Source organism: Salmo salar, chromosome 15 (genome assembly GCF_965601325.2).
Source record: "Salmo salar chromosome 15, fSalSal1, whole genome shotgun sequence".
NCBI lineage: Eukaryota > Metazoa > Chordata > Actinopteri > Salmoniformes > Salmonidae > Salmo > Salmo salar.
In genome coordinates this window covers 104,091,460-104,112,806 of record NC_138305.1, presented here as the reverse complement: position 1 = coordinate 104,112,806, position 21,347 = coordinate 104,091,460, and the positions used below count along the sequence as shown (strand labels likewise).

The window sequence follows — 21,347 nt, the reverse complement described above, 5'->3', positions numbered from 1 at the left end:
AAATGTAAATAAAAAACAAATGAGTAAATAAGTTATTGTGCTACAAATGCACATGACGGCTCAAACACCTATCATAAAAGTGATGTTCATGTTTGGTTAGCTTTTGGAAACGTTAGCTTGCGGACATTACTTTTCCTGACATCACACTTATACATTGTACTTTTCTATTTACCTCATATAGTAGGATGGCTAACATTCGATGTCTGCGGATGCGTTGTCTTCTTGCCGAAATAAGAAATGCAATCAAAATTGACTGTAGCGCTTATAAGGCGCACACACACACAACAGTTCCATGATGACTAAAAGCAAGATCGTGGGATGAAAGTGTTTGGAATAGTTCTCACTTTTTTAGCGTCTTTCCACCAGGTTGCCATATCCGTTGACGTCACCAGACCCAGGCTTTTCCCCTAATGATTTTGGCTGCGTTCCATAAAACGAGATGTTTTTCATAGAGCTGGCTTCACATGCGCTTTATTTGTGATTGGACAACATTTGCATATTATTTGTATATTGTTATTTAACGTTATTTGTATTGATTTCAGTCTCTAGAGGAAATGCGGGAGATATGGCATCTTCAAGACAAGGCTTTCCATCTCTCTCTGGCTGCAGACCAGGAGAAAGTACGTATGTAATATAACTTAGTATATCTGTTCAAATCACACAAACACTTTTTCATACACATTAATTCAATACTTATTTTTGCCACAGGAGATGAAACGTCGTTTTGAGGTGTGGGAAAGCAGGCAGAAGAAGGTAAAGGATTTCACCAAGTTGATGCCATCTGTGTATTTTAAGGGATAAACGCAGACGTTCTGTATATTACCTTGGAAATAATGGACAACGCAGCGGGACAAGGTGGAGCCGAGTCACTTTGGGGAGTTAGTTTTTCCAAGGTAATGTACAGAAAGGAGGCGTTTATCCCGTTTATACCACAGTTGCGAAAGAGAACAATACTAAAGCACACATTTATCGGCAGAAATCCTGCTGCTACTATGCGCTGGCTTCTTGCTCCAACCACCACCCCAGCCTCCACCTGTTAGGTTCTTTATTCCTGCACTCACTGCCTGTAGGCTATTTTATATTGACGCTTTGCTTGGGCAGTGAGCTAACCTAAAGGAGCAGAGCCCATATCGCCAAGGCTTGCATTATTCATTGCTAAATAAATGGTTAAACGTATTTCTACGCGCAGTTCTTGTTCTGAACTGGTTTTAATGCCCATGTTACCGGTTCTGGACCGGTACCTTTCTGCGTTGGGTTCTGGTAAGGTGTAGGTGGAAGATAAGGCTCTGGACACAATTTAACCGGTTGTTTCTCTTTTCATGACTGCATGGAATGGATACAAATACAAGGCAAAAGTTATGCTGCAGTCTGGACTCCCATACAAGTATATTTACCTCTCCTCATCATGCTCTGAGTGAACTCAGTAGTAAAAGAATTAACAAAAAGACATTGTACATGTTGATATTTTCAAGACTCATTACATTTTATAAAATGTTGTACACTAATTTGCTAATAAGTACAAAATATTTCTTAGTGTACTATTGTAACATTATACCTGAAGCATACTAATGTTAGGTCGCGTCAATTCGAATCTGGTATCAGAACAAAATAGTCAGCACATAGTAACTTCTGATTTCTTTGTACTTTAATTAATGCAAACACTTGAATGGTAAATATGTGGTTCGTATATACGGGGTCGCTGTGTCACCACGCAGGGCAGACAGAGAACTGAGTTACACATCCTTTGCTTTTCATTAAATACTCTGACAGAGATAGTTCCTGCTGACCTGTCAGAGGGAGGATGAGCGTGGTTTAAACTTACTCATCCTACCGTTGGCGTGCAGGTTGGTCCCAACCTCGAGACGCCTCCTGTTGCCGGGCGTAGTTATTATCTTTGGCAGTCGATTTATCTTGTGACTGCACAATGCACAGTTCTCTAAAACCCCGACACCCCTCCGCATATACATTTCACCCATATACATGAAACCCTTATCTTTTAACAAGCTCTTCCACATCCCTGATTCACAGCATCTGCATTCTTTCCATATGACCCACCATCCCATGAGCCCCTTCCTCTCACACAGCAGTATGCTCTTATCATATAGAGTATAAACTTTATATTATAGCATAGCTTCTTTGTTATATTATATACGTTATGCAAACAAATAGTTGGTCAAACCCTAACAATAACGAAGCAACAACGCCATTTTTGACATGCCCGGGCAAGTAACAAAAAGAACGAAAGCTAACTAGGCACATTAAACATGAAATACAAAATCGTCACATTCACAACATACCTACATGGAATGGATACAAATACAAGGCAAAAGTTACTCCTGCAGCCTGGACTCTTTACAAGTATATTTGCCTGATAAATGACAAAAGACAGTGCAGAAAACCCATGAGAAAATAATAAAAATAACTCACGATGTCGGCACCTTAAAGAGACCCTCTACCGCAACAAAGCTAACGATAGTTGGGCTAGTCTTGCAAAGTTGCACTCGAACATTATCCCCATTCACATTAATATATATTCCTATAAACAGTAGTGCAACACTAAATCAGTGACAATATATATTTTGCTTGTCTTTTCTTGTGCACACGCTCTGAGCAAACTGAGGAGTAAGAGCATGGCTCCGGCTGATGACATCACAGCATTAACACAATTTAGAAATGAAATAAAATAATTCACGCTTGAAAGTAATATAATACATCTTAAAATAACCTTAACATAATAAATAAATATGAGGGATATTCAGTGAAATACATAAAGTATATTTTACACCTGTTACACCCATTCTAGAATTCAACAATGCCGTGGTATAAATACATTTATAACTTAACACTGACAGCAGGGGCGAAAATCTGATATCAACTTTGGAGGGGACAATTACATTACATTTTCTCAAGAGCAATTCCTGAGGGGGACACCAAAAGTAGTGCTCTAACACATAGCCTACATTGTAATATGGTAAATGTATATTGAGGAACCAAAGAAATAAGGTGTTTGCCGTACTCCTAACTACCGGTACCCAAAACTACACAACTAATCACAACAGCAATACCATTGCCTTTAACAAATCTTAGTTCAGTCACCAGTTTAAGTTGAGAGTGGGGGTATCCATGGCATTTTCCAATTATGTTCCTATTTTACAAGTAAATAAAATGGAGAACCTTTCATAATGTTGCCAAACAAAGACTCAACAAACTTACCTGAGACTCCCTGTCTCTGCCAGTCTGTCCCTGCATATCTGTCCCCAACTCTGCTGTCTGTGTGCCATCTGTTGCCTGCTCTGCCTAATGACATCATTGTGAAACATTTCCATTAGAATTTCATATCTTTCTTATGAACATTTTATCAACTAGTCTTTGAGATATTAGGCTACTAGGGTTCTTACTTTGCGTTTTGGTGTACTGAAAAATACTCTGATGTCCGTCTTTTATTTTTCTGCCATTTTTCTACCTGGCTGGCTGGCTGGCTACACACACACACAGCGTGTAGGTTATTTACAGTAGGAGATGGGCTTCTATCATCTTATCTTTTATCATTCTATTTGGGCTTCGATCTAAAAGGTAGCTAGCAAATGTGAAACGGATTAAAATGACAAGAGTTGACAGCTGTATGAGTTCATCATTTACACAACATATGCTGCAACCTTTTGTAATTTTAATAGTTTGTTTCATATTGGCTGGCTTCCAACAATAGCTGAATTTGCAAAGCTAGCGAGCACCAATTCCGTTTCAGTGGTGTTTGCTATAATCTTTGCTACCCGGGTTAAATAAAGGTGAAATAAAATAAATAAATAAAAGTTCCCTTGCGACAATTTAGCTTTTGCAACGAGACCATTATTAAATATATTTAAGACAATGGTAGAAGAGAGTGTAGTTCTGTTCAGTTTGGACTTCAGTTTATCGCTAACCTTATCGCAGGGACTTTGAAGCACTAACTTACATCATCTGCATGCTGATCTTGGAATAAATTGACGATAGCAAAGATTCCATCTTTGACGAGGCCACATAAATGGAATAGGTACTAGCTAGCTTAATAGTTAATATTTGCGCGCTAGCTCTGCATATTCAGCTAGTGTGTGTGCACGATTGACTGGATTAACCTCACTTCAGTTACGTTCATTGAGTGCCTTTCAGACAGTAGATACGACCCCTCTGTTACCTTGCCAACTAAGGAACTGGCAGTGGATCAAAACATTGTGAGGCAAAGGGTGGGGGGGTCGCAATCTTTTGAAACTTAAAAACACGCTATTAAGTGTCTATAATCAGCACAATTGCTTTCATTGCGTATTATTAATGTTATTTAAATTACATAGTTATGTTTCAGTGATATATTGGGGGGGACAAATCATATTTTTCCAAGGATGGGGGGGTCGTGTCCCCCCCGTCCCACTCGGGATTTCCGCCCCTGACTGACAGTAATGCATATTGTAGTCAATAGAGGAGAGAAGGCAGAGGGTGGTCTCATTCAGAGCAGCCTGATGGAGTGCCCTTTAAGATCAAATACCAGGATGAGAGGGAGCGGATTAGGAGATTCCGGCTCTCTGAATTTATTCAGGCAAGTCATTCATTCACTTGTTGATAAACTCAGTACTATAGATGTGCATTTTCAGGCTGAATTACAATTGTTGATGTTGGTCTTTTGTTATTTAGATGATGTTTTATTTTGTGGGGGAGGATGATGCCTTGAGTGAGGTTTTTCCTCTCCAGGCAGCAGCGGGCTTTGTAACCCTGAAGAGCATGATTAACGGGTCATTGGAGGAGCATGACATCCGGGAGACCACAACACTGCAGGTTACTAGCATGACGCTACTTAATAATAATATATTTGATGTTTGTATCACACTACATTAGAACTACTTGATAGTTATAACATGTGTGTGGTTGTTTCTGTCCATTTACAGGCAATCCTATTGCCTTAACACCTCTCACCTGCCCCCTCTCAACACCTCTCACCTGCCCCCTCTCAACACCTCTCACCTGCCCCCTCTCAACACCTCTCACCTGCCCCCTCTCAACACCTCTCACCTGCCCCCTCTCAACACCTCTCACCTGCCCCTTCTCAACACCTCTCACCTGCCCCCTCTCAACACCTCCAACCTGCCCCCTCACCTGCCCCCTCTCAACACCGCTCACCTGCCCCCTCTCAACACCTCTCACCTGCCCCCTCTCAACACCTATTACCTGTCCTCTTCTCACCCTCTCCTGTCCTTCCTTCATACCTGTCCTCTCTTCCTACCTGTCCTCTCTCCTCAGCTCACCTGTGCTCTCTTCACACCTGTCCTCTCTCCTCACCTCTCACCTGTGCTCTCTTCACACCTGTCCTCTCTCCTCACCTCTCGCCAGCCTCCTCTCCTCTCCACTCACCTCCTTCATCACCAAACGTTCCTTCTTATCACCCCTCACACTTAAAATCCTCAATATTTTCTTATTTTCATCCCTCACCTTATCACTTTCTCCTTCTCCCTCACCTCTCTCATCTAAAATGTCAATGTCAGTGTTTTCCCTCAGGATCAAGTGCCATTTGTGCGGGAGGTAGCCTAGTGGTTAGAGCGTTGGGCCAGTAACCGATTGAATCCCAGAGCTGATAAGGGAAGAATCTGTCGTTCTGCCCCTGAGCAAGGCAGTTAACCCACTGTTCCCCGTGCCCCGAAGACTCAAGAGTGGTTGGGTTAAATGCGGAAGACACATTTCAGTTGAAGGCATTCAGTTGTACAACTGACTAGGTAACCCCCTTTCCCCATTTTATGTACGCTCTGGAGCCGAGTGGACCAGGTCAACTGCCCCATTGCCAACATAATAAATATCCACAGGGGCAACGTCGTAAACAGTACCCTGCATGCGTTTCAACACAAAAACTTTAATGCAGGGGCTAAGATCGACGTTGCCTTTGTGGATGCTGAGTCCAATGTGGAGGGGGTAGTTGACCAATGGGGTCCCTCCAGGGAGTATTAGTGGAGGGGACAGTTGACCAATGGGGTCCCTCCAGGGAGTATTAGAGGCTCCTCATGTGGGACATCAGAGACTCAGCCATCTTCGAGGGTCCGGAAGGAGCGAAACGGCTGTCGCTTGATGTCCATGGTAAGACTTCTCGTTTCTTTTTACCCGTATTAAGGTCTGATTTTCATGTAAAGTACAGAATTTAAGCCAAAACATTTAGTGAAGAGTCTTTTTCAGGTGCTTTGTCCAGGGAAATATATCATAGGGATAGTAAAGCTGGCACACATTTGAAATAATCTTTTTAGCATCACATGAGGCCCTGTATAGAACCATTGGGAAAATGATCAGTGTGTGTGTGGTCCTTGGAGGGGTTGGGCCACACTTCTTCTCTGAGCGACTCTTTGCAGCAGTGTGTGGGAAGCCTGCTCCTCCACTCAATCTGGAGGAGGTGAGCCACACTACTCTGAAAGCACATTTGGAAAATGTGAGTTTTATGTCCTCCCTAACAGCAACAGGAAATAATAGATTTTTTACATGTATGGTTTCTTTTGCTGTGTTTAAAATTCTCGATTGCCTGTCATACATTTTTTTTTAAATTCTAGATAAAAAAAGCAGAGGACCTATCAGAGGTGAAGAACAAATTGGAGGAATCAGTAGACTGGCTGAGCCTACTGGGGCTGAAAAGGATTGTTGTCAAGACAATGGAGGACAGAGATGGTGTGGTTGAATTGGTGGCTCAACAATTTGTCCAAGGGAGCATGCAGGTGGCCTTGGAGCAGTAAGTCAACTCTGTCATAAATCCGTGAAGTACTTGTCATTACCTCCTCTAACATAAGTATTTTGAATCGGTCCACCCTCCTAAATCAATACACATCACTATATTGTCCTTAACACTTATTTGTTTAATATTCATACTGTCTCTAAATCACAGCAGGTTCAAATATGGTCTCAACTCTCTTGGGCTGCTGGAGGCATCGGGGAACCACCCAGACAGCTTCTGAGCTCTTTTTGTTGACCCCATAAAGCCTCCCACTGCCAGGGACCTGAGGTATATTATTAATCATTAGGTATATTTATTTATTTATTTTGCTCCTTTGCAACCCATTATTTCTACTTTGCACATTCTTCCACTGCAAATCTACCATTCTAGTGTTTTACTTGCTATTTTGTATTTACTTCGCCACCATGGCCTTTTTTTGCCTTTACCTCCCTTATCTCACCTCATTTGCTCACATGGTATATAGACTTATTTTTCTACTGTATTGTTGACTGTATGTTTGTTTTACTCCATGTGTAACTCTGTGTTGTTGTATGTGTCGAACTGCTTTGCTTTATCTTGGCCAGGTCGCAATTGTAAATGAGAACTTGTTCTCAACCTGCCTACCTGGTTAAATAAAGGTGAAATAAAAATAAATAAATAAAAATATTATTAATCATTAGGTATAGTATTAATCATTAGGTATAATAGAGACATAAGGGGTGCCATAAATAAGCTTGGGAGGGGCTGAGTGCAGAAAAACAGTAACATGTGGCAGTACTGATAAGGGGAGGAACCGTGTATTGCTCATATCACTTAGCTTCCTGCTTAGCAATAACATGGAATGTTTAGCGATAAGGAGGAGACTCCACCCAAAGTGGGGTATGTATACTATCATGGGTGAAACCATTTCTTTGTTGATTCAGCTGTTCGATCTTTTGGGATGAATAAACTTGGTTTAAGCTTTCCTAGTGTCCGTCGAGTTCTTACTCTAATAATTAGAACCAAACACTACTTACCGTCTATGTATTGTTAGTACAGTGCACTCGGAAAGTATTCAGACCCCTTGACTTTTAATGTAACAAAATGTGGAAAATGTAAAGGGGTCTGAATACTTTCCGAATGCACTGTATATTCGTATTGGCTGTTCATTTTCACTTAATGATCAGCAATACTAAATTAATTATACAGTCCATATTGTTGTTTGTCTTAGTGTTTTATGGTTTCGTTTTTTAGAAACACTTTACTGACACTTCACTAATAACTGATGTTGACTGAAGTACTTCTGCCATATTGCAGCCAACTCTTCCAAAGCTGATTTAATTTAATATCCTACATTTTAAGAACTAATTAAACTTCAGCCATTATTATTTAATTAGAACTAGATGTAATGATAAGACTTCCCATCCATTGCATTAAGTGACAGCTCCACTTCTGGGAATTGCACCTTTGTAGTGACTTATCAAATTTCAAATGCATTGATCTGAGCACTAGATCCATTAGTCCTAGGCTCTCCAACCCTGTTCCTGGAGAGCTACCCACCTGTATGTTTTCAATCTAACCCTGTTCCTGGAGAGTTACCCTCCTGTATGTTTTCAATCTAACCCTGTTCCTGGAGAGCTACCCTCCTGTATGTTTTCAATCTAACCCTGTTCCTGGAGAGCTACTCTCCTGTATGTTTTCAATCCAACCCTGCTCCTGGAGAGTTACCCTCCTGTATGTTTTCAATCCAACCTCACTTGTAACTAACCTGATTAACTTATTAAGCAGGTAATTATTAAAATCAGATGCACGAGATTAGGGTTGGCGTGAACCTACAAGACAGGAGCAGGGTTAGAGTGAACCTACAAGACTGTAGCTCTCCAGGAACAGGGTTGGAGTGAACCTACAAGACTGTAGCTCTCCAGGAGCAGGATTGGAGTGAACCTACAAGACTGTAGCTCTCCAGGAGCAGGGTTGGAGTGAACCTACAAGACTGTAGCTCTCCAGGAGCAGGGTTGGAGTGAACCTACAAGACTGTAGCTCTCCAGGAGCAGGGTTGGAGTGAACCTACAAGACTGTAGCTCTCCAGGAACAGGGTTAGAGTGAACCTACAAGACTGTAGCTCTCCAGGAGCAGGGTTGGACTAAACCTACAAGACTGTAGCTCTCCAGGAACAGGGTTGGAGTGAACCTACAAGACTGTAGCTCTCCAGGAACAGGGTTGGAGTGAACCTACAAGACTGTATCTCTCCAGGAGCAGGGTTGGAGTGAACCTACAAGACTGTAGCTCTCCAGGAGCAGGGTTGGAGTGAACCTACAAGACTGTAGCTCTCCAGGAACAGGGTTGGAGAGCCCTGCACTAGTCCATCTTCAACCACATAATTTGAGCTGTCACATTGTGTCAACAATGTTATGTACTAACTGTAATAGGTTGGGAATGTTCTGTTGTTTTGCGAGGCCCCTCGCGCAGTCTGAGCAAGGTATAGCTAATCTAATACTTTTCAACACATTTTCCATGAAGCTGAGAGAAAATGTTGCTGTTTTAAAGCAAATTTCCTGCAATTCTATACATATTGCCTGGAACTAGGCACCAGAAGCTCAGTAAACAGAGAGTGCATAAAGGTGGGGAAAGCTGAACTGAAAGCTGAACTTCCCTGTGATATACCAGCGCAAGAGGTTTACTATATTTTCCAGTCCATGCTGAATTGGCTGTTGATACATTCATTACCTAGCATGCTGTGGGCTTGCTGCTGGAAAGAAACCCCCACACAATGTAGCCTAAAACAATACTGTCACTCTGACATTGTATTTCCGCTGAAAGCATGGAAAGAGTGATAGCTATATGTGGCTGTTTCTTTCCAGCAGCAAACAGTGGCAAAATAGTTCTGACGCTTTCAGTGGAAATCCGCTGTCAAAGTGCTATGACTGTATTGTTTTAGGCTACAAAATACTCAACAACAAGTTTTAACCTTTGATGTTTTTTTGTAATAGTTCATGTTTATAAAGCCATAATTATCACAGCAGCACTATAACTTGAGTAATGGCATATTTTAAGTTGCATAAAAGTTATTTTTTTTAAATTACTTTTCCATGCTTGCCTTGAATGATGTCCTCATCCAATTCTCTTTCACTTTGCCTAAAATGTAAACTAAAATAGAACATCTCTGATTGAAAGACAACCTGCTGTAAAATGTATACTGAAACTTGCGTGAATGAACTTCAAATGAAAGTGAACAAAATAATTTCTACATACAATTAACAGGCTGCACGTAATGTTAAGGTTGCACGTAATGTTATCGTCTGGTTTAAGACCTAAAACTGATCTAATCTTGCATGGTGGCCTTGTCTGTGTCGTGGAACATGACCACAAACACAGCTCTTCAGAGACGCAGAGAATGCTGTGGACAGTTTAAAAAAAATAATATTTCACCTTTATTTAACCAGGTAAGCTAGTTGAGAACAAGTTCTCATTTACAACTGCAACCTGGCCAAGATAAAGCAAAGCAGTGAGGAGGAAGACAACAGAGTATCACTTACTGAACAGATGAGAGAAGTGGAGAGAACCAATGAACAACTGATGCAGGAGTTAGAGGCGGCCAGGAAGAATAATGTGATATCCTCCGGTGTGTATGCATGCATCAAAAGGGTTTAGAACCCTAAACTGTGGGTGGATGAGCCCTCAATCCCAAATTGACCCCTAGCACTTACCCCCTAACCCCTATGTACTCTGAGGTCCAAAATGATTGGACAGGTGTGAATAAAAGTGGACAGACACTCATATTGTATGTTATCCCAATCAATACTGTATTTGTACTCTGCAGGTACAGTGAATTCCTTGTGTAGAACTCTGTCCATAAAGGAAGGAGTGCTGATCACTGCTAAAGGCCAGCAAGATGCATTGAGACAGCAGCTAAGGAACCAGTTGGACCAGCTACCGGCCATGTCCAGGAAAATAGTGAACAGGTTGGCCCAGCTACAGGCCATGTCCAGGAAGAAATTGAAGGACAGGTTGGTCCAGCTATAGGTCATGTCCAGGAAGTTAGTGAAGGACTGTTTGGACCAGCTACAGGCCATGTCCAGGAAGTTAGTGAAGAACCGGCCAAACCTGGACAACTGTGCACCACCCCATGAGTCTCCCGGTCGCGGTCGGCTGCGACAGAGCCTGGACTCGAACACAGAATCTCTAGTGGCACAGCTAGCACTGCAGAGCCTTAGACCACTTCACCACTCAGGAGGATTTATAGACATTTTTATATGAGAATTCATACTTTCTCATCTTTTGGTTGCTAGAGACCCAGTCGTTCGTTCGATTAGTTCTATATTTATGGATGTGACACAGTTGTTCATTCTATGTTCCGTTTCCATGCTCACTGGCATTGGTGGAGAAAGTACTCAATTGTCATACTTGAGTAAAAGTAATAGAAAATGACTCATGTAAAAGTGAAAGTCACCCAGTAAAATAGTAATTGAGTAAAAGTATAAAAGTATTTGGTTTTAAATATACTTAACTATCAAAAGTAAATGCACTCCAACACACATCATTTACAAGCACAGCATTTGTGTTTAGTGAGTCTGCCAGATCAGAGGCAGTAGGGATGTTCTCTTGATAAGTGTATGAATTGGACCATTTTCCTGTCAAAATGCAACAAGTACTTTTAGGTGTCAGGGGAAATGTATGGAGTACAAAGTACATTATTTTCTTTAGGAATGTAGTGAAGGTGAAAAATATATAAATAAAGTACAGATACCTCAAAAAACTACTTAAGTAGTACTTTAAAGTTTTTTTACTTAAGTACTTAGCACCACTGCTCGCTGGCAACGTTCTTGTCCCTTGCTTGCTAGCTAGCCAACTAGCTACGGCTAACACAGTCACGACCTCTGTGTTAGCCATAGCTAGCAAGCAAGGTATAAGAACATTGTTACTGAGCATGGCAACAGAAAATAAATATGTTTCGCGTCCATAAATATCGAACAAACGACAGCGCCTCTAGCAACCTAAAGATGAGAAATAATTATGTTATAAAAATGAAAATATCAACGAAATGTTATTTCTACCAGTAAATGTATGCTTTAATAATGTTTTCTTTGGCAACTGTGGTATAAGAGGAATAAATGCCTCTGTTTTTTACATTACCTCGGAAAAATGAACTCTCCGCAGGCGTTTATCCCTTACTACATGTCTTCCAGCATGAAAGGCTGACATTGAAGATCATCCAGGCTGTGTTATCTTCTCCTGGAGCCCAACACCCCCAGACTGAAGTCAGTGATCAGGCTCTTCTCCCCACCATGCAGGTACCTCTAGGGAGTTTAGGTCTGGGTACAGTTTGTGACAAATCACTGTGTAACAAGCTGGGTATATGTCCAGGTCATTTGTTTTCACCCTGTAGATATCAGATTCCTAAAAAGTAAAAACCCTTGGATATACTGAGTACCAGATAGGTGTTTCAACAATGGGTAGCCTATTTACAAAATACCCACGTTTTATGAAGCCCTGACTAATGGTTGCCTTTCCTAGCATGTAGACATAAACTGTGAACATAAGAATTTATAGGGTACATTTCTTTTATTGATGACCATTGAAAGTTTTACCAAAAACTGCAGCAGAAAGGGGAGAAAATCCCTCCTCTTACTCTCACTGATGTACAGGGAACTCAAGCTGAGACTGTGGGAGTGAAAGCAGCAGCTTCAACACCACAGAAGAAGATCTAATGAGAGAAAGCAGCAGCTCCAACACCACAGAAGAAGATCTAATGAGAGAAAGCAGCAGCTCCAACACCACAGAAGAAGATCTAATGAGAGAAAGCAGCAACTCCAACACCACAGAAGAAGATCTAATGAGAGAAAGCAGCAGCTCCAACACCACAGAAGAAGATCTAATGAGAGAAATCAGCAGCTCCAACACCACAGAAGAAGATCTAATGTCACACACAGAGGAGGGGCTAGTGACACAGCTGAAACTGGGACAATGTTTTTATATTATTCTTTATCTATTCAGGGCAAACCCATTGAGACCAGGGTCTCATTTCCAAGGTTACCCTGACCACAACAATACAACAACCAATACAATGTAAAAGAAAGCAGCAATCAATAAAAAAACTAAATGTATGAAAAACAGTGACATTCCTCAGCTACTACGTCATCAATTAACACCCTAAACTGCCTGAGCGGCACCAGAACATCTAATTGTAATGAGTTCTGCAAATCTTTCCAGCAGTGAGGTGCATTAAAACTAAACGTTGATTTACCTAATATGTTGGAGACCTGAGGAACCTCAAGAGATAACCAACCCTGTGAACGGGTTTGGTAACTGATGGTTTTATACTTCAACAATGAAGGTAAGTAAGTTGGAAGCTTGTGTAGTAGAGCTTTGTAAACAAAAAGGGAATAGTGAAGTGATCTACGGGACTTTAATGAGGAACAGCCAAACTTTGATACAGGATGCAGTGATGAATATTAAAACTGTCAACAGTGATAAAGCGAAGGAAGACATGCTATTTAGGGAGAGGCAAGATGTCCTCCATGCATTTCAAATAATAAACACAGCAGCTGTACTTTATTTTATCCAATTCTTCACTAACAAAATGTACCCCCATTACATGAATTTACTATGTACCACTATAGTCTCATATTTCCATTGTCTTATTTCTGATAGCGCAACTGTTGACCGATTTATTGGTGATGAGGTGATGAAGTCACACAGCTAAATATTTTTTCACAAACTAGTCTGACCACATCTTCATTGCCAGCAATAGTCCGTTGTGTCAGCTTCTCCTGATGCACACAGATCTCTTGGTCTTTTTTCAAATATTTTTTCTTCAAACACAGGTGAGTGATTTCTGTATATTCTGCTCCTGTAAAAAGAGGGGTTACAATACTACAACTACAGTCACTACCATCCTCCAATATGGTTTCCACCTCACTGAGCCAACCATAGTGCTAACAACCATCAGATCCTTCTAGATCTACTAGGGGCCATTTAAAGTGTCTACATGTAGGTTTTCAGACTGGGCCACACCAATCTGTATAAAATGATAAACCTTCTCATGTAGTAGGGTCATGTACCATGGTACCTTACCCCCTGCGTCCTCAGCCATTGTGCTACTGAGAGGCTGCTACCTACATACAGACTTGAAATCATTGGCCACTTTAATAAATTGATCACTAGTCACTTTAATAATGTCACTTTAATAATGTTTACATATCTTGCATTACTCATCTCATTTGTATGTACTGTATTTTATACCATCTATTGCATCTTGCCTATGCCACTCTGTCATTGCTCATTCATATATTTATATGTATTTATTCATATTCCATTCCTTTACTTAGTTTTGTGTGTATTAGGTAGTTGTTGCGGAATTGTTAGATTACATGTTAGATATTGCTGCACTGTCGGAACTAGAAGCACAAGCATTTCGCTACACTCGCAATAACATCTGCTAACCATGTGTATGTGACCAATAACATTTGATTTGATTTACTGGTGAAGTTGGGCTTGTTCTGATGTCCCTCTCTGGCTGCTCCGGGGTACAAGCAGACTAAGCTGGTCATTTCCCTTTCTGCCATTAGCCATTAACCTGCAGGCTTCAGAGAAAAACATTCCCAGCTGAGAAGCACAACACAATTATATGTGTAAATGCAATCTAAGGTCTTTGAGTACAGATTCATCCATTCAAAAAGTTAGTAACATAAGTAGGCCTGTCAACCTACAACAGAGGGAGGGTGCAGATTTAGGGAAGACTTTAGGATGCACTGCTGATGCTCATGGACACTTCTGATTGTCCTCATTCAAAGGCAGATGGATCTCTCTCTGACCTTTGACTGGATTTCTTGTAATTGACAGTGTCAGATCAGTCTGTCAAAAGAAAGTGATTGTAGTATGTTCACCTGGTTAACTCTTTGATCACTCCACTGGGCAGAGATGTCAGATTAACATTCAGTTTTGATTGATATTTCATTGAGTTGCCAACCAACATAATTTTTATGTGAATTGGGTTAAAGCTGCAATATGTAACTTTCTGGATGACCCGACCATATTCACATAGTACTATGAGTTATGGATCTGTCATTGTAATTGAAAGCAAGTCTAAGAAGCAGTAGATGTGTACTATTTGCGCTATTTCTATGCTTCCCGTTCTTAAATTTCCTTTTTGCGTCTTTAACTTTCTGTTTTGTACACCAGCTTCAAACAGCTGAAAATACAATACTTTTGGTTAATGAAAATATATTTCAAAGCGGTTTAGATGGTACAATGATTCTCTACATTATACATGGCTTGTTGTGTCACATATGCTGAAATTAAGCGAACTATTAGAATTTAAGCAACCAGGAAATTGCAAAGTGATTTCTGCATATTTCACATTTAAAAGTTGTATAAAGAGATGGTCTACGTTCATGACGGGCAAATCCAATTTGTTTTCCATGTATACTGAACAAAAATATAAACGCAACATGTAAAGTGTTGGTCCCATGTTTCATGAGCTGAAATAAAAGATTCCAGAAATATTCCATATGCACAAAAGCTTATTTATCTCAAATGTTGTCCACAAATTTGTTTACATCCCTGTATTACTCCTTTGCCAAGATAATCCATCCACCTGACAGCTGTGGCATATCAAGAAGCTGATAAACAGCATGATCATTACATGGGTGCATCTTGTGCTGGGGACAATAAAAGGCGACTCTAAAATGTGCAGTTTAGCTACAGGAATGTCCGCCAGAACGGTTGCCAGATCATTGAATATTAATTTCTCTACCATAAGCGACCTCCAACACCGTTTTAAAGAATTTGTACGTCCAACACGCCTCACAACCGCAGACCACGTGTAACCACGCCAGTCCAGGACCTCCACATCCGGCGGAGTATTTCTGTCTGTAATAAAGACATTTTATGGGGAAAAACTCATTCTGATTGTGTCGGCCTGGCTCCCAAGTGGGTGGGCCTATGCCCTCCCAGGCCCACGCCCCTGCCCAGTCATGTGAAATCCATAGATTAGGGCCTAATGAATTTATTTCAATTGACTGATTTCCTTACATGAACTGTAACTCAGTAAAACCTTTGAAATTGTTGCATATATTTTACATTTTAGTCATTTAGCAGATGCTCTTATCCAGAGCGACTTACAGTAGTGAACACATACATTTCATATTCATTTCATGCATTTATTTTTGCACTGGCCCCCCGTGGGAATCGAACCCACAACCCTGGCGTTGCAAACACCATACGCTACCAACTGAGCCACAGGGAAGGCATATATTCTTGTTAAGTATACTTCCAAGCTCCATCTCTTGTGATCTTTACTAGTCACACATGCATAGACTAGAGAGAGAGAGAGGATTCCTTATTTTCACTTTCAGGAACTTGCTGACAACATGATTTATGGTCTAATTAAACCAACACAATCACAAATAATTGTATTATTTCAGCATGCCGGCCAGCTCTAGAAACATGTCGCCGAATGCTGAAGCGCGTAAAAAACATCTGTCCTCGGTTGCAACACTCACTACCGAGTTCCAAACTGCCTCTGGAAGCAACTTCAGCACAAGAGTTTCATGAAATGGGTTTCCAAGGCCGAGCAGTCGCACAAGCCTAAGATCACCATGTGCAATGCTGAGCATCGCCATTGAACTCCTGAGCAATGGAAACGCGTTCTCTGGAGTGATGAATCACACTTAACCATCTGGCTGTCCGACGGACGAATCTGGGTTGGGCGGATGCCAGGAGAACGCTACCTGCCCCAATGCATAGTGCCAACTGTAAAGTTGGGTGGACGATGAATAATGGTCTGGGGCTGTTTTCATGGTTCGGGCTAGGCCGAAATCTTAACGCTACAGCATACAATGACGTTCTAGACAATTCTGTGCTTCCAACTTTGTGGCAAGTTTGGGGAAGACCCTTTCCTCTTTCAGCATGACAATGCCCCCGTGCACAAAGCGAGGTCCTTACAGAAATGGTTTGTCGAGATCGGTGTGGTATAACTTGACTGGCCTGCACAGAGCCCATCCAACACCTTTGGGATGATTGGAACGCTGACTGCGAGCCAAGCCCAATCGCCCAACATCAGTGCCCGAACTCACTAATGCTCTTGTGGCTAAATGGAAGAAAGTCCCTGCAGCAATGTTCCAACATCTAGTGGAAAGCCTTCCCAGAAGAGTGGAGGCTGTTGTAGCAGCAAAGGGGGAACCAACTCCAAATGAATGCCCATGATTTTTGAATTAGGTGTTCCACGAGCGGGTGTCCACATACTTTTGGTCATGTAGTGTATGAGTCGTGTCACCAAATAATTGATTAAAATACACTGTTTTGCAATGAAGGTCTACAGTAGCCTCAACAGCACTCTCTGGGGTAGCACCATGGTGTAGCCGGAGGACAGCTAGTTTCCGTCCTCCTCTGGGTACATTGACTTCAATACAAAACCTAGGAGGCTAACGGTTCTCACCCCCTTCCATAGACTTACACAGTAATTATGACAACTTCCAGAGGACGTCCTCCAACCTATCAGAGCTCTTGCAGCATGAACTGACATGTTGTCCACCCAATCAAAAGATCAGAGAATGAATCTAGTACTGAAAGCATAAGCTACAGCTAGCTAGCTAGCTAGCTAGCACTGCAGTGCCTAAAATGTGGTGAGTAGTAAAACAAAGGTAATGTGGTTCGGTAAGAAGAATGCTCAATCCCCCATATCTGATATACATATGGCAACCCTCAAACTCCACATTCAACACCCGTTCTGCCAGTCACATTCTGTTAAAGTTCCCCAAAGCACACTGTCACGTAGAGTAGGCCAGAAGGCTAAACTGGAAAACCTAACCTCTATAAAAATAAAAAGATGGCGGAGCCGCAAAAGTTCTTCTGTGCAACGGTGTTTATTTACATAGTGATTCCGGAACAAAACAACAGTACTGCCATCAAACGTATACCTTATGGGACAGCTTAAAAACAAAGCTGCCCCACCCACAGCTCAATCCAAAATGCCTCCCCTTGAACTGAAAGAGAGGCTCCTTTTGTAGGGGTAGCCCCTCCCCTCAGAACAATTAACACTAATTAATTAAGCAATTACCTATTCAACATACAGTTTCCATTTATCTAAACATACCAAAATATATACATTGCAACACGTTTATGAAACAACATCACAATATAACATTTACAAAATTACATCACTACTGACAGTGTCTTCCAATATGCCCGTTTACATTAATGAGCCATTCCGGACAGGCACTACAAAGTAAGCCCAATTCCCTTAGCTCGGGTCCTTATCCAGCATACCTGGAAGCTACAGAGATGGAGAGAGAGAGGAACAGAACAAACAACCGCGCTCATCCATAACATCGATAAGTATACTAAATATTGCTTATATTAAATATGAACACCTGTCTTTATTTCTTTATACCCTAACTGGTTACTGAAGTAAGTGTGAAATGTATGTACTAAGATAGAGACGTTAACTTGTGTGTCGACCCACATTGTTAACTTATCTGATAACGGAGCAGGGAGGAGTGATGAATGTGTGCGTGCGTTAAAGTACCAAATGCTGCCCGCGGCCAGTGACGGACTTCTACCTTCCTCCTCTCCTGAACTGGGTCTTTCCTCTTTTCAGTTCGCTGCATCTAGCGACTGGAACGAGCTGCAAAAAACACTCAAGCTGGACAGTTTTATCTCAATCTCTACATTCAAAGACACACTCTGACACTTGAGGCTGCTTCGCATGATGTATTGTTGTCTTGACCTTTATTCACTTTGTGCTGCTGTCTGTGCCCAACAATGTTTGTACCATGTTTGTGCTGCTACCATGTTGTTCTGCAGCCATGCTGTGTTGTTGTCTTAGGGCCCTCTTTATGTAGTGTTATCTCTCTTGTCGTGATATGTGTTTTGTCCTAAATCTTATTTATTTATTTTTTAAACAGCCCACCGTCCGCCATGCACAAGGCTTTTTCCTCTTGGTAGGCCATCATTGTAAATAAGAATTTGTTCATAATTTACTTGCCTAGTTACATAAAGGTTAAATAAATAAAAATGACAACAAATTGATACAAAGAGAGACATTAGTTTAAAAGTTTTGAACAAATACATTTCTTCAAAAATGAAGAAGCAAGAGCGAGAGCTAGCTATATTTTGTTGCATTTTTTTCACTTACTTTGCTAGTGAATGCAGCTAGCTAGTTTAGCCTCCTCAAACACCCGGCTCAAAGAGAGAGGGATGCTTTGTTAGCTAGCTTGCTAATGGCTATCGAACACTGGTACTCTTCCAAGTCAGGCTAAGCTTTTGGTTTTATTAATTTATTGCCACCAGGGCCTGCCGGTGAAACTGCTAAACTTCAGTTCCAAGATGGCGTAGCAGTAGGACGTCTGTTTGTCTTGTCCTGTCCCATGTATATATATATATTTGTATATATTTTGTATATATTTCTATTTTTTTATCTCAATTTCCATCTACGGACTTAACATACTCTCCTGCAACGCGCCTCACCCAATGTGGTTCGGATCTGCTATTTTTTTACACTTTAGAACCGGAACCCCCATCAGAAGCTAGCCAGCTAACTAGCTACTAGCTAGTAGTCAGTTAGCCACTGCTAGCGGTCATCACCGTTAACTCGGACATCAGCCAGCCTCAGCCCGGTCAATTCCTGCCAGTCTGCACAGCACGATATCAACCCAGATAATATCGGACTGCTTTTTCTCTACCTCATCTCCGGATTCCTACCGCAAGCTCTGAACCTTTACACCGGATCATCGCAGCTAGCTAGGTGCTATCCGAGTTGCTATTCCTGGCTAACGTCTCTGTCCCGAAGCAAGCACCAGTTAGCCTGGAGCTAGCCTCGAACTAGGCCCGTCTCCCGGCTAGCTGAAGAGGTCCATCAGCCAATTATTGGGCTACAATACCTATTTTGCCAATTGGCCTGGACCCTTTTACTGCCGACACGGATCCCCGCCAATCCATCACGGCTGGTCTGCTGACGTAACCGTCCGAGGGGGTTTCAACATGCTCTTCCGTTGCGACATCCCCCGAAGGCTCATCTGCTAGCCCCGGCCTGCTAGCTGTCTGGATCGCCGTGTCTCCAGCTCGCCTAGCTACTCACTGGACCCTATGATCACTTGGCTATACAAGCCTCTCCTTAATGTCAAAATGCCTTGTCTATTGCTGTTTTGGTTAGTGATTATTGTCTTATTTCACTGTAGAGCCTCCAGCCCTGCTCAATATGCCTTAGCTAGCCCTTTTGTTCCACCCGCAACGCATGCAGTGACCTCACCTGGCTTAAATGGTGCCTCTCAAGACAAAACCTCTCATCGTCACTCAATGCCTAGGTTTATCTCCACTGTATTCACATCCTACCATACCCCTGCCTGTACATTATGCCTTGAATCTATTCTTCCGCGGCCAGAAATCTGCTCCTTTTACTCTCTGTTTCGAACGCACTAGACGACCAGTTCTTATAGCCTTTAGCCGCACCCTTATCCTACTCCTCCTCTGTTCCTCTGGTGATGAGGAGGTTGACCCAGGCCCTGCAGCCCTTAGCTCCACTCCCATTCCCCAGGCGCTCTCATTTGTTTACTTCTGTAACCATAAAATCCTTGGTTTCATGCATGTTAACATTAGAAGCCTCCTCCCTAAGTTTGTTTTATTCACTGCTTAAGCACACTCCGCCAACCCGGATGTCCTAGCCGTGTCTGAATCCTGGCTTAGGAAGGCTACCAAAAATCCTGTAATTTCCATCCCTAACTATAACATTTCCCGACAAGATAGAAATGCCAAAGGGGTTAGAGTTGCAATCGACTGCAGAGATAGCCTGCAGAGTTCTGTCATACTATCCAGGTCTGTGCCCAAACCATTCGAATTTCTACTTATAAAAATACACCTTTCCCGAAACAAGTCTCTCACAGTTGCCGCTTGTTATAAACCCCCTTCAGCCCCCAGCTGTGCCCTGGACACCATATGTGAATTGATTGCCCCCCATCTACCTTCAGAGTTCGTACTGTTAGGTGACCTAAACTGGGACATGCTTCACACCCCGGCCGTCCTGCAATCTAAGCTAGATGTCTTCAATCTCACACAAATGATCAAGGAACCTCCCAGGTACAACCCTAAATCCGTAACCAACCCTCTTAGATATCATCCTGACCAACTTGCCCTCTAAATACACCTCTGCAGTCTTTAACGAGGGTCTCAGCGATCACTGCCTCATTGCCTGCGTGAGTAATGGGTCCGCGGTCAAACGACCACCCCTCATCACTGTCAAACGCTCCCTAAAACACTTCAGCGAGCAGCCCTTTCTAATCGACCTGGCCGGGTGTCCTGGAAGGATATTGACCTCATCCCATCAGTAGAGGATGCCTGGTTGCTCTTTAAAAGTGCTTTCTTCACCGTCTTAAATAAGCATGCCCCATTAAAAGAAAATGTAGAAACTAAGAACATATATAGCCCTTGGTTCACCCCAGACTTGACTGCCCTTGACCAGCACAAAAACATCCTGTGGCGTTCTGCATTAGCATCGAATAGCCCCCGCGATATGCAACTTTTCAGGGAAGTCAGGAACCAACATACTCAATCAGTTAGGAAAGCTAAGGCTAGCTTTTTCAAACAGAAATTTGCATCCTGCAGCACAAATCCCCCCCCCCCCCCCCCTTCACCGAAATCCAGACAGCTGATGTTCTGAAAGAGC

At 42.1% G+C, this 21,347-nt stretch overlaps 1 protein-coding gene across 3 annotated transcripts; it reads left to right on the top strand.

Moving 5' to 3' along the window:
* The first annotated feature begins 428 nt into the window (after nucleotides 1-428).
* On the top strand, nucleotides 429-12,799 carry LOC106572811 (G2/M phase-specific E3 ubiquitin-protein ligase). 3 transcript variants are annotated; one of them, XR_014380723.1, is made up of 5 exons: nucleotides 429-620; nucleotides 709-6,727; nucleotides 6,881-10,310; nucleotides 10,509-11,979; nucleotides 12,334-12,799. XR_014380723.1 is itself a non-coding variant. In XM_082962236.1 (5 exons), the coding sequence occupies exons 2-5, from the start codon at nucleotides 6,018-6,020 to the stop codon at nucleotides 6,948-6,950; spliced, it is 435 nt and encodes a 144-aa protein (XP_082818362.1). In that variant the 5' UTR covers nucleotides 429-620; nucleotides 709-6,017; the 3' UTR covers nucleotides 6,951-7,673. The 3 variants fall into 3 exon arrangements, 2 of the variants coding, with proteins under 2 accessions (XP_082818362.1, XP_082818363.1); XM_082962236.1 differs by lacking the exons at nucleotides 10,509-11,979; nucleotides 12,334-12,799 and having other exon boundaries at nucleotides 709-6,090; nucleotides 6,318-6,433; nucleotides 6,552-6,727; nucleotides 6,881-7,673; XM_082962237.1 differs by lacking the exons at nucleotides 10,509-11,979; nucleotides 12,334-12,799 and having other exon boundaries at nucleotides 709-6,090; nucleotides 6,552-6,727; nucleotides 6,881-7,673.
* Nucleotides 12,800-21,347: the final 8,548 nt, after the last annotated feature.

Excerpts from the sequence above, each read along its gene's own strand:
- LOC106572811 (XM_082962236.1), top strand. The coding sequence starts at position 6,018 with ATGTGGGACATCAGAGACTCAGCCATCTTCGAGGGTCCGGAAGGAGCG. Across the intron at positions 6,091-6,317 it reads GCTGTCGCTTGATGTCCATG|GGGTTGGGCCACACTTCTTC; the intron begins GTAAGACTTCTC and ends TGGTCCTTGGAG. Across the intron at positions 6,728-6,880 it reads ATGCAGGTGGCCTTGGAGCA|CAGGTTCAAATATGGTCTCA; the intron begins GTAAGTCAACTC and ends TCTAAATCACAG.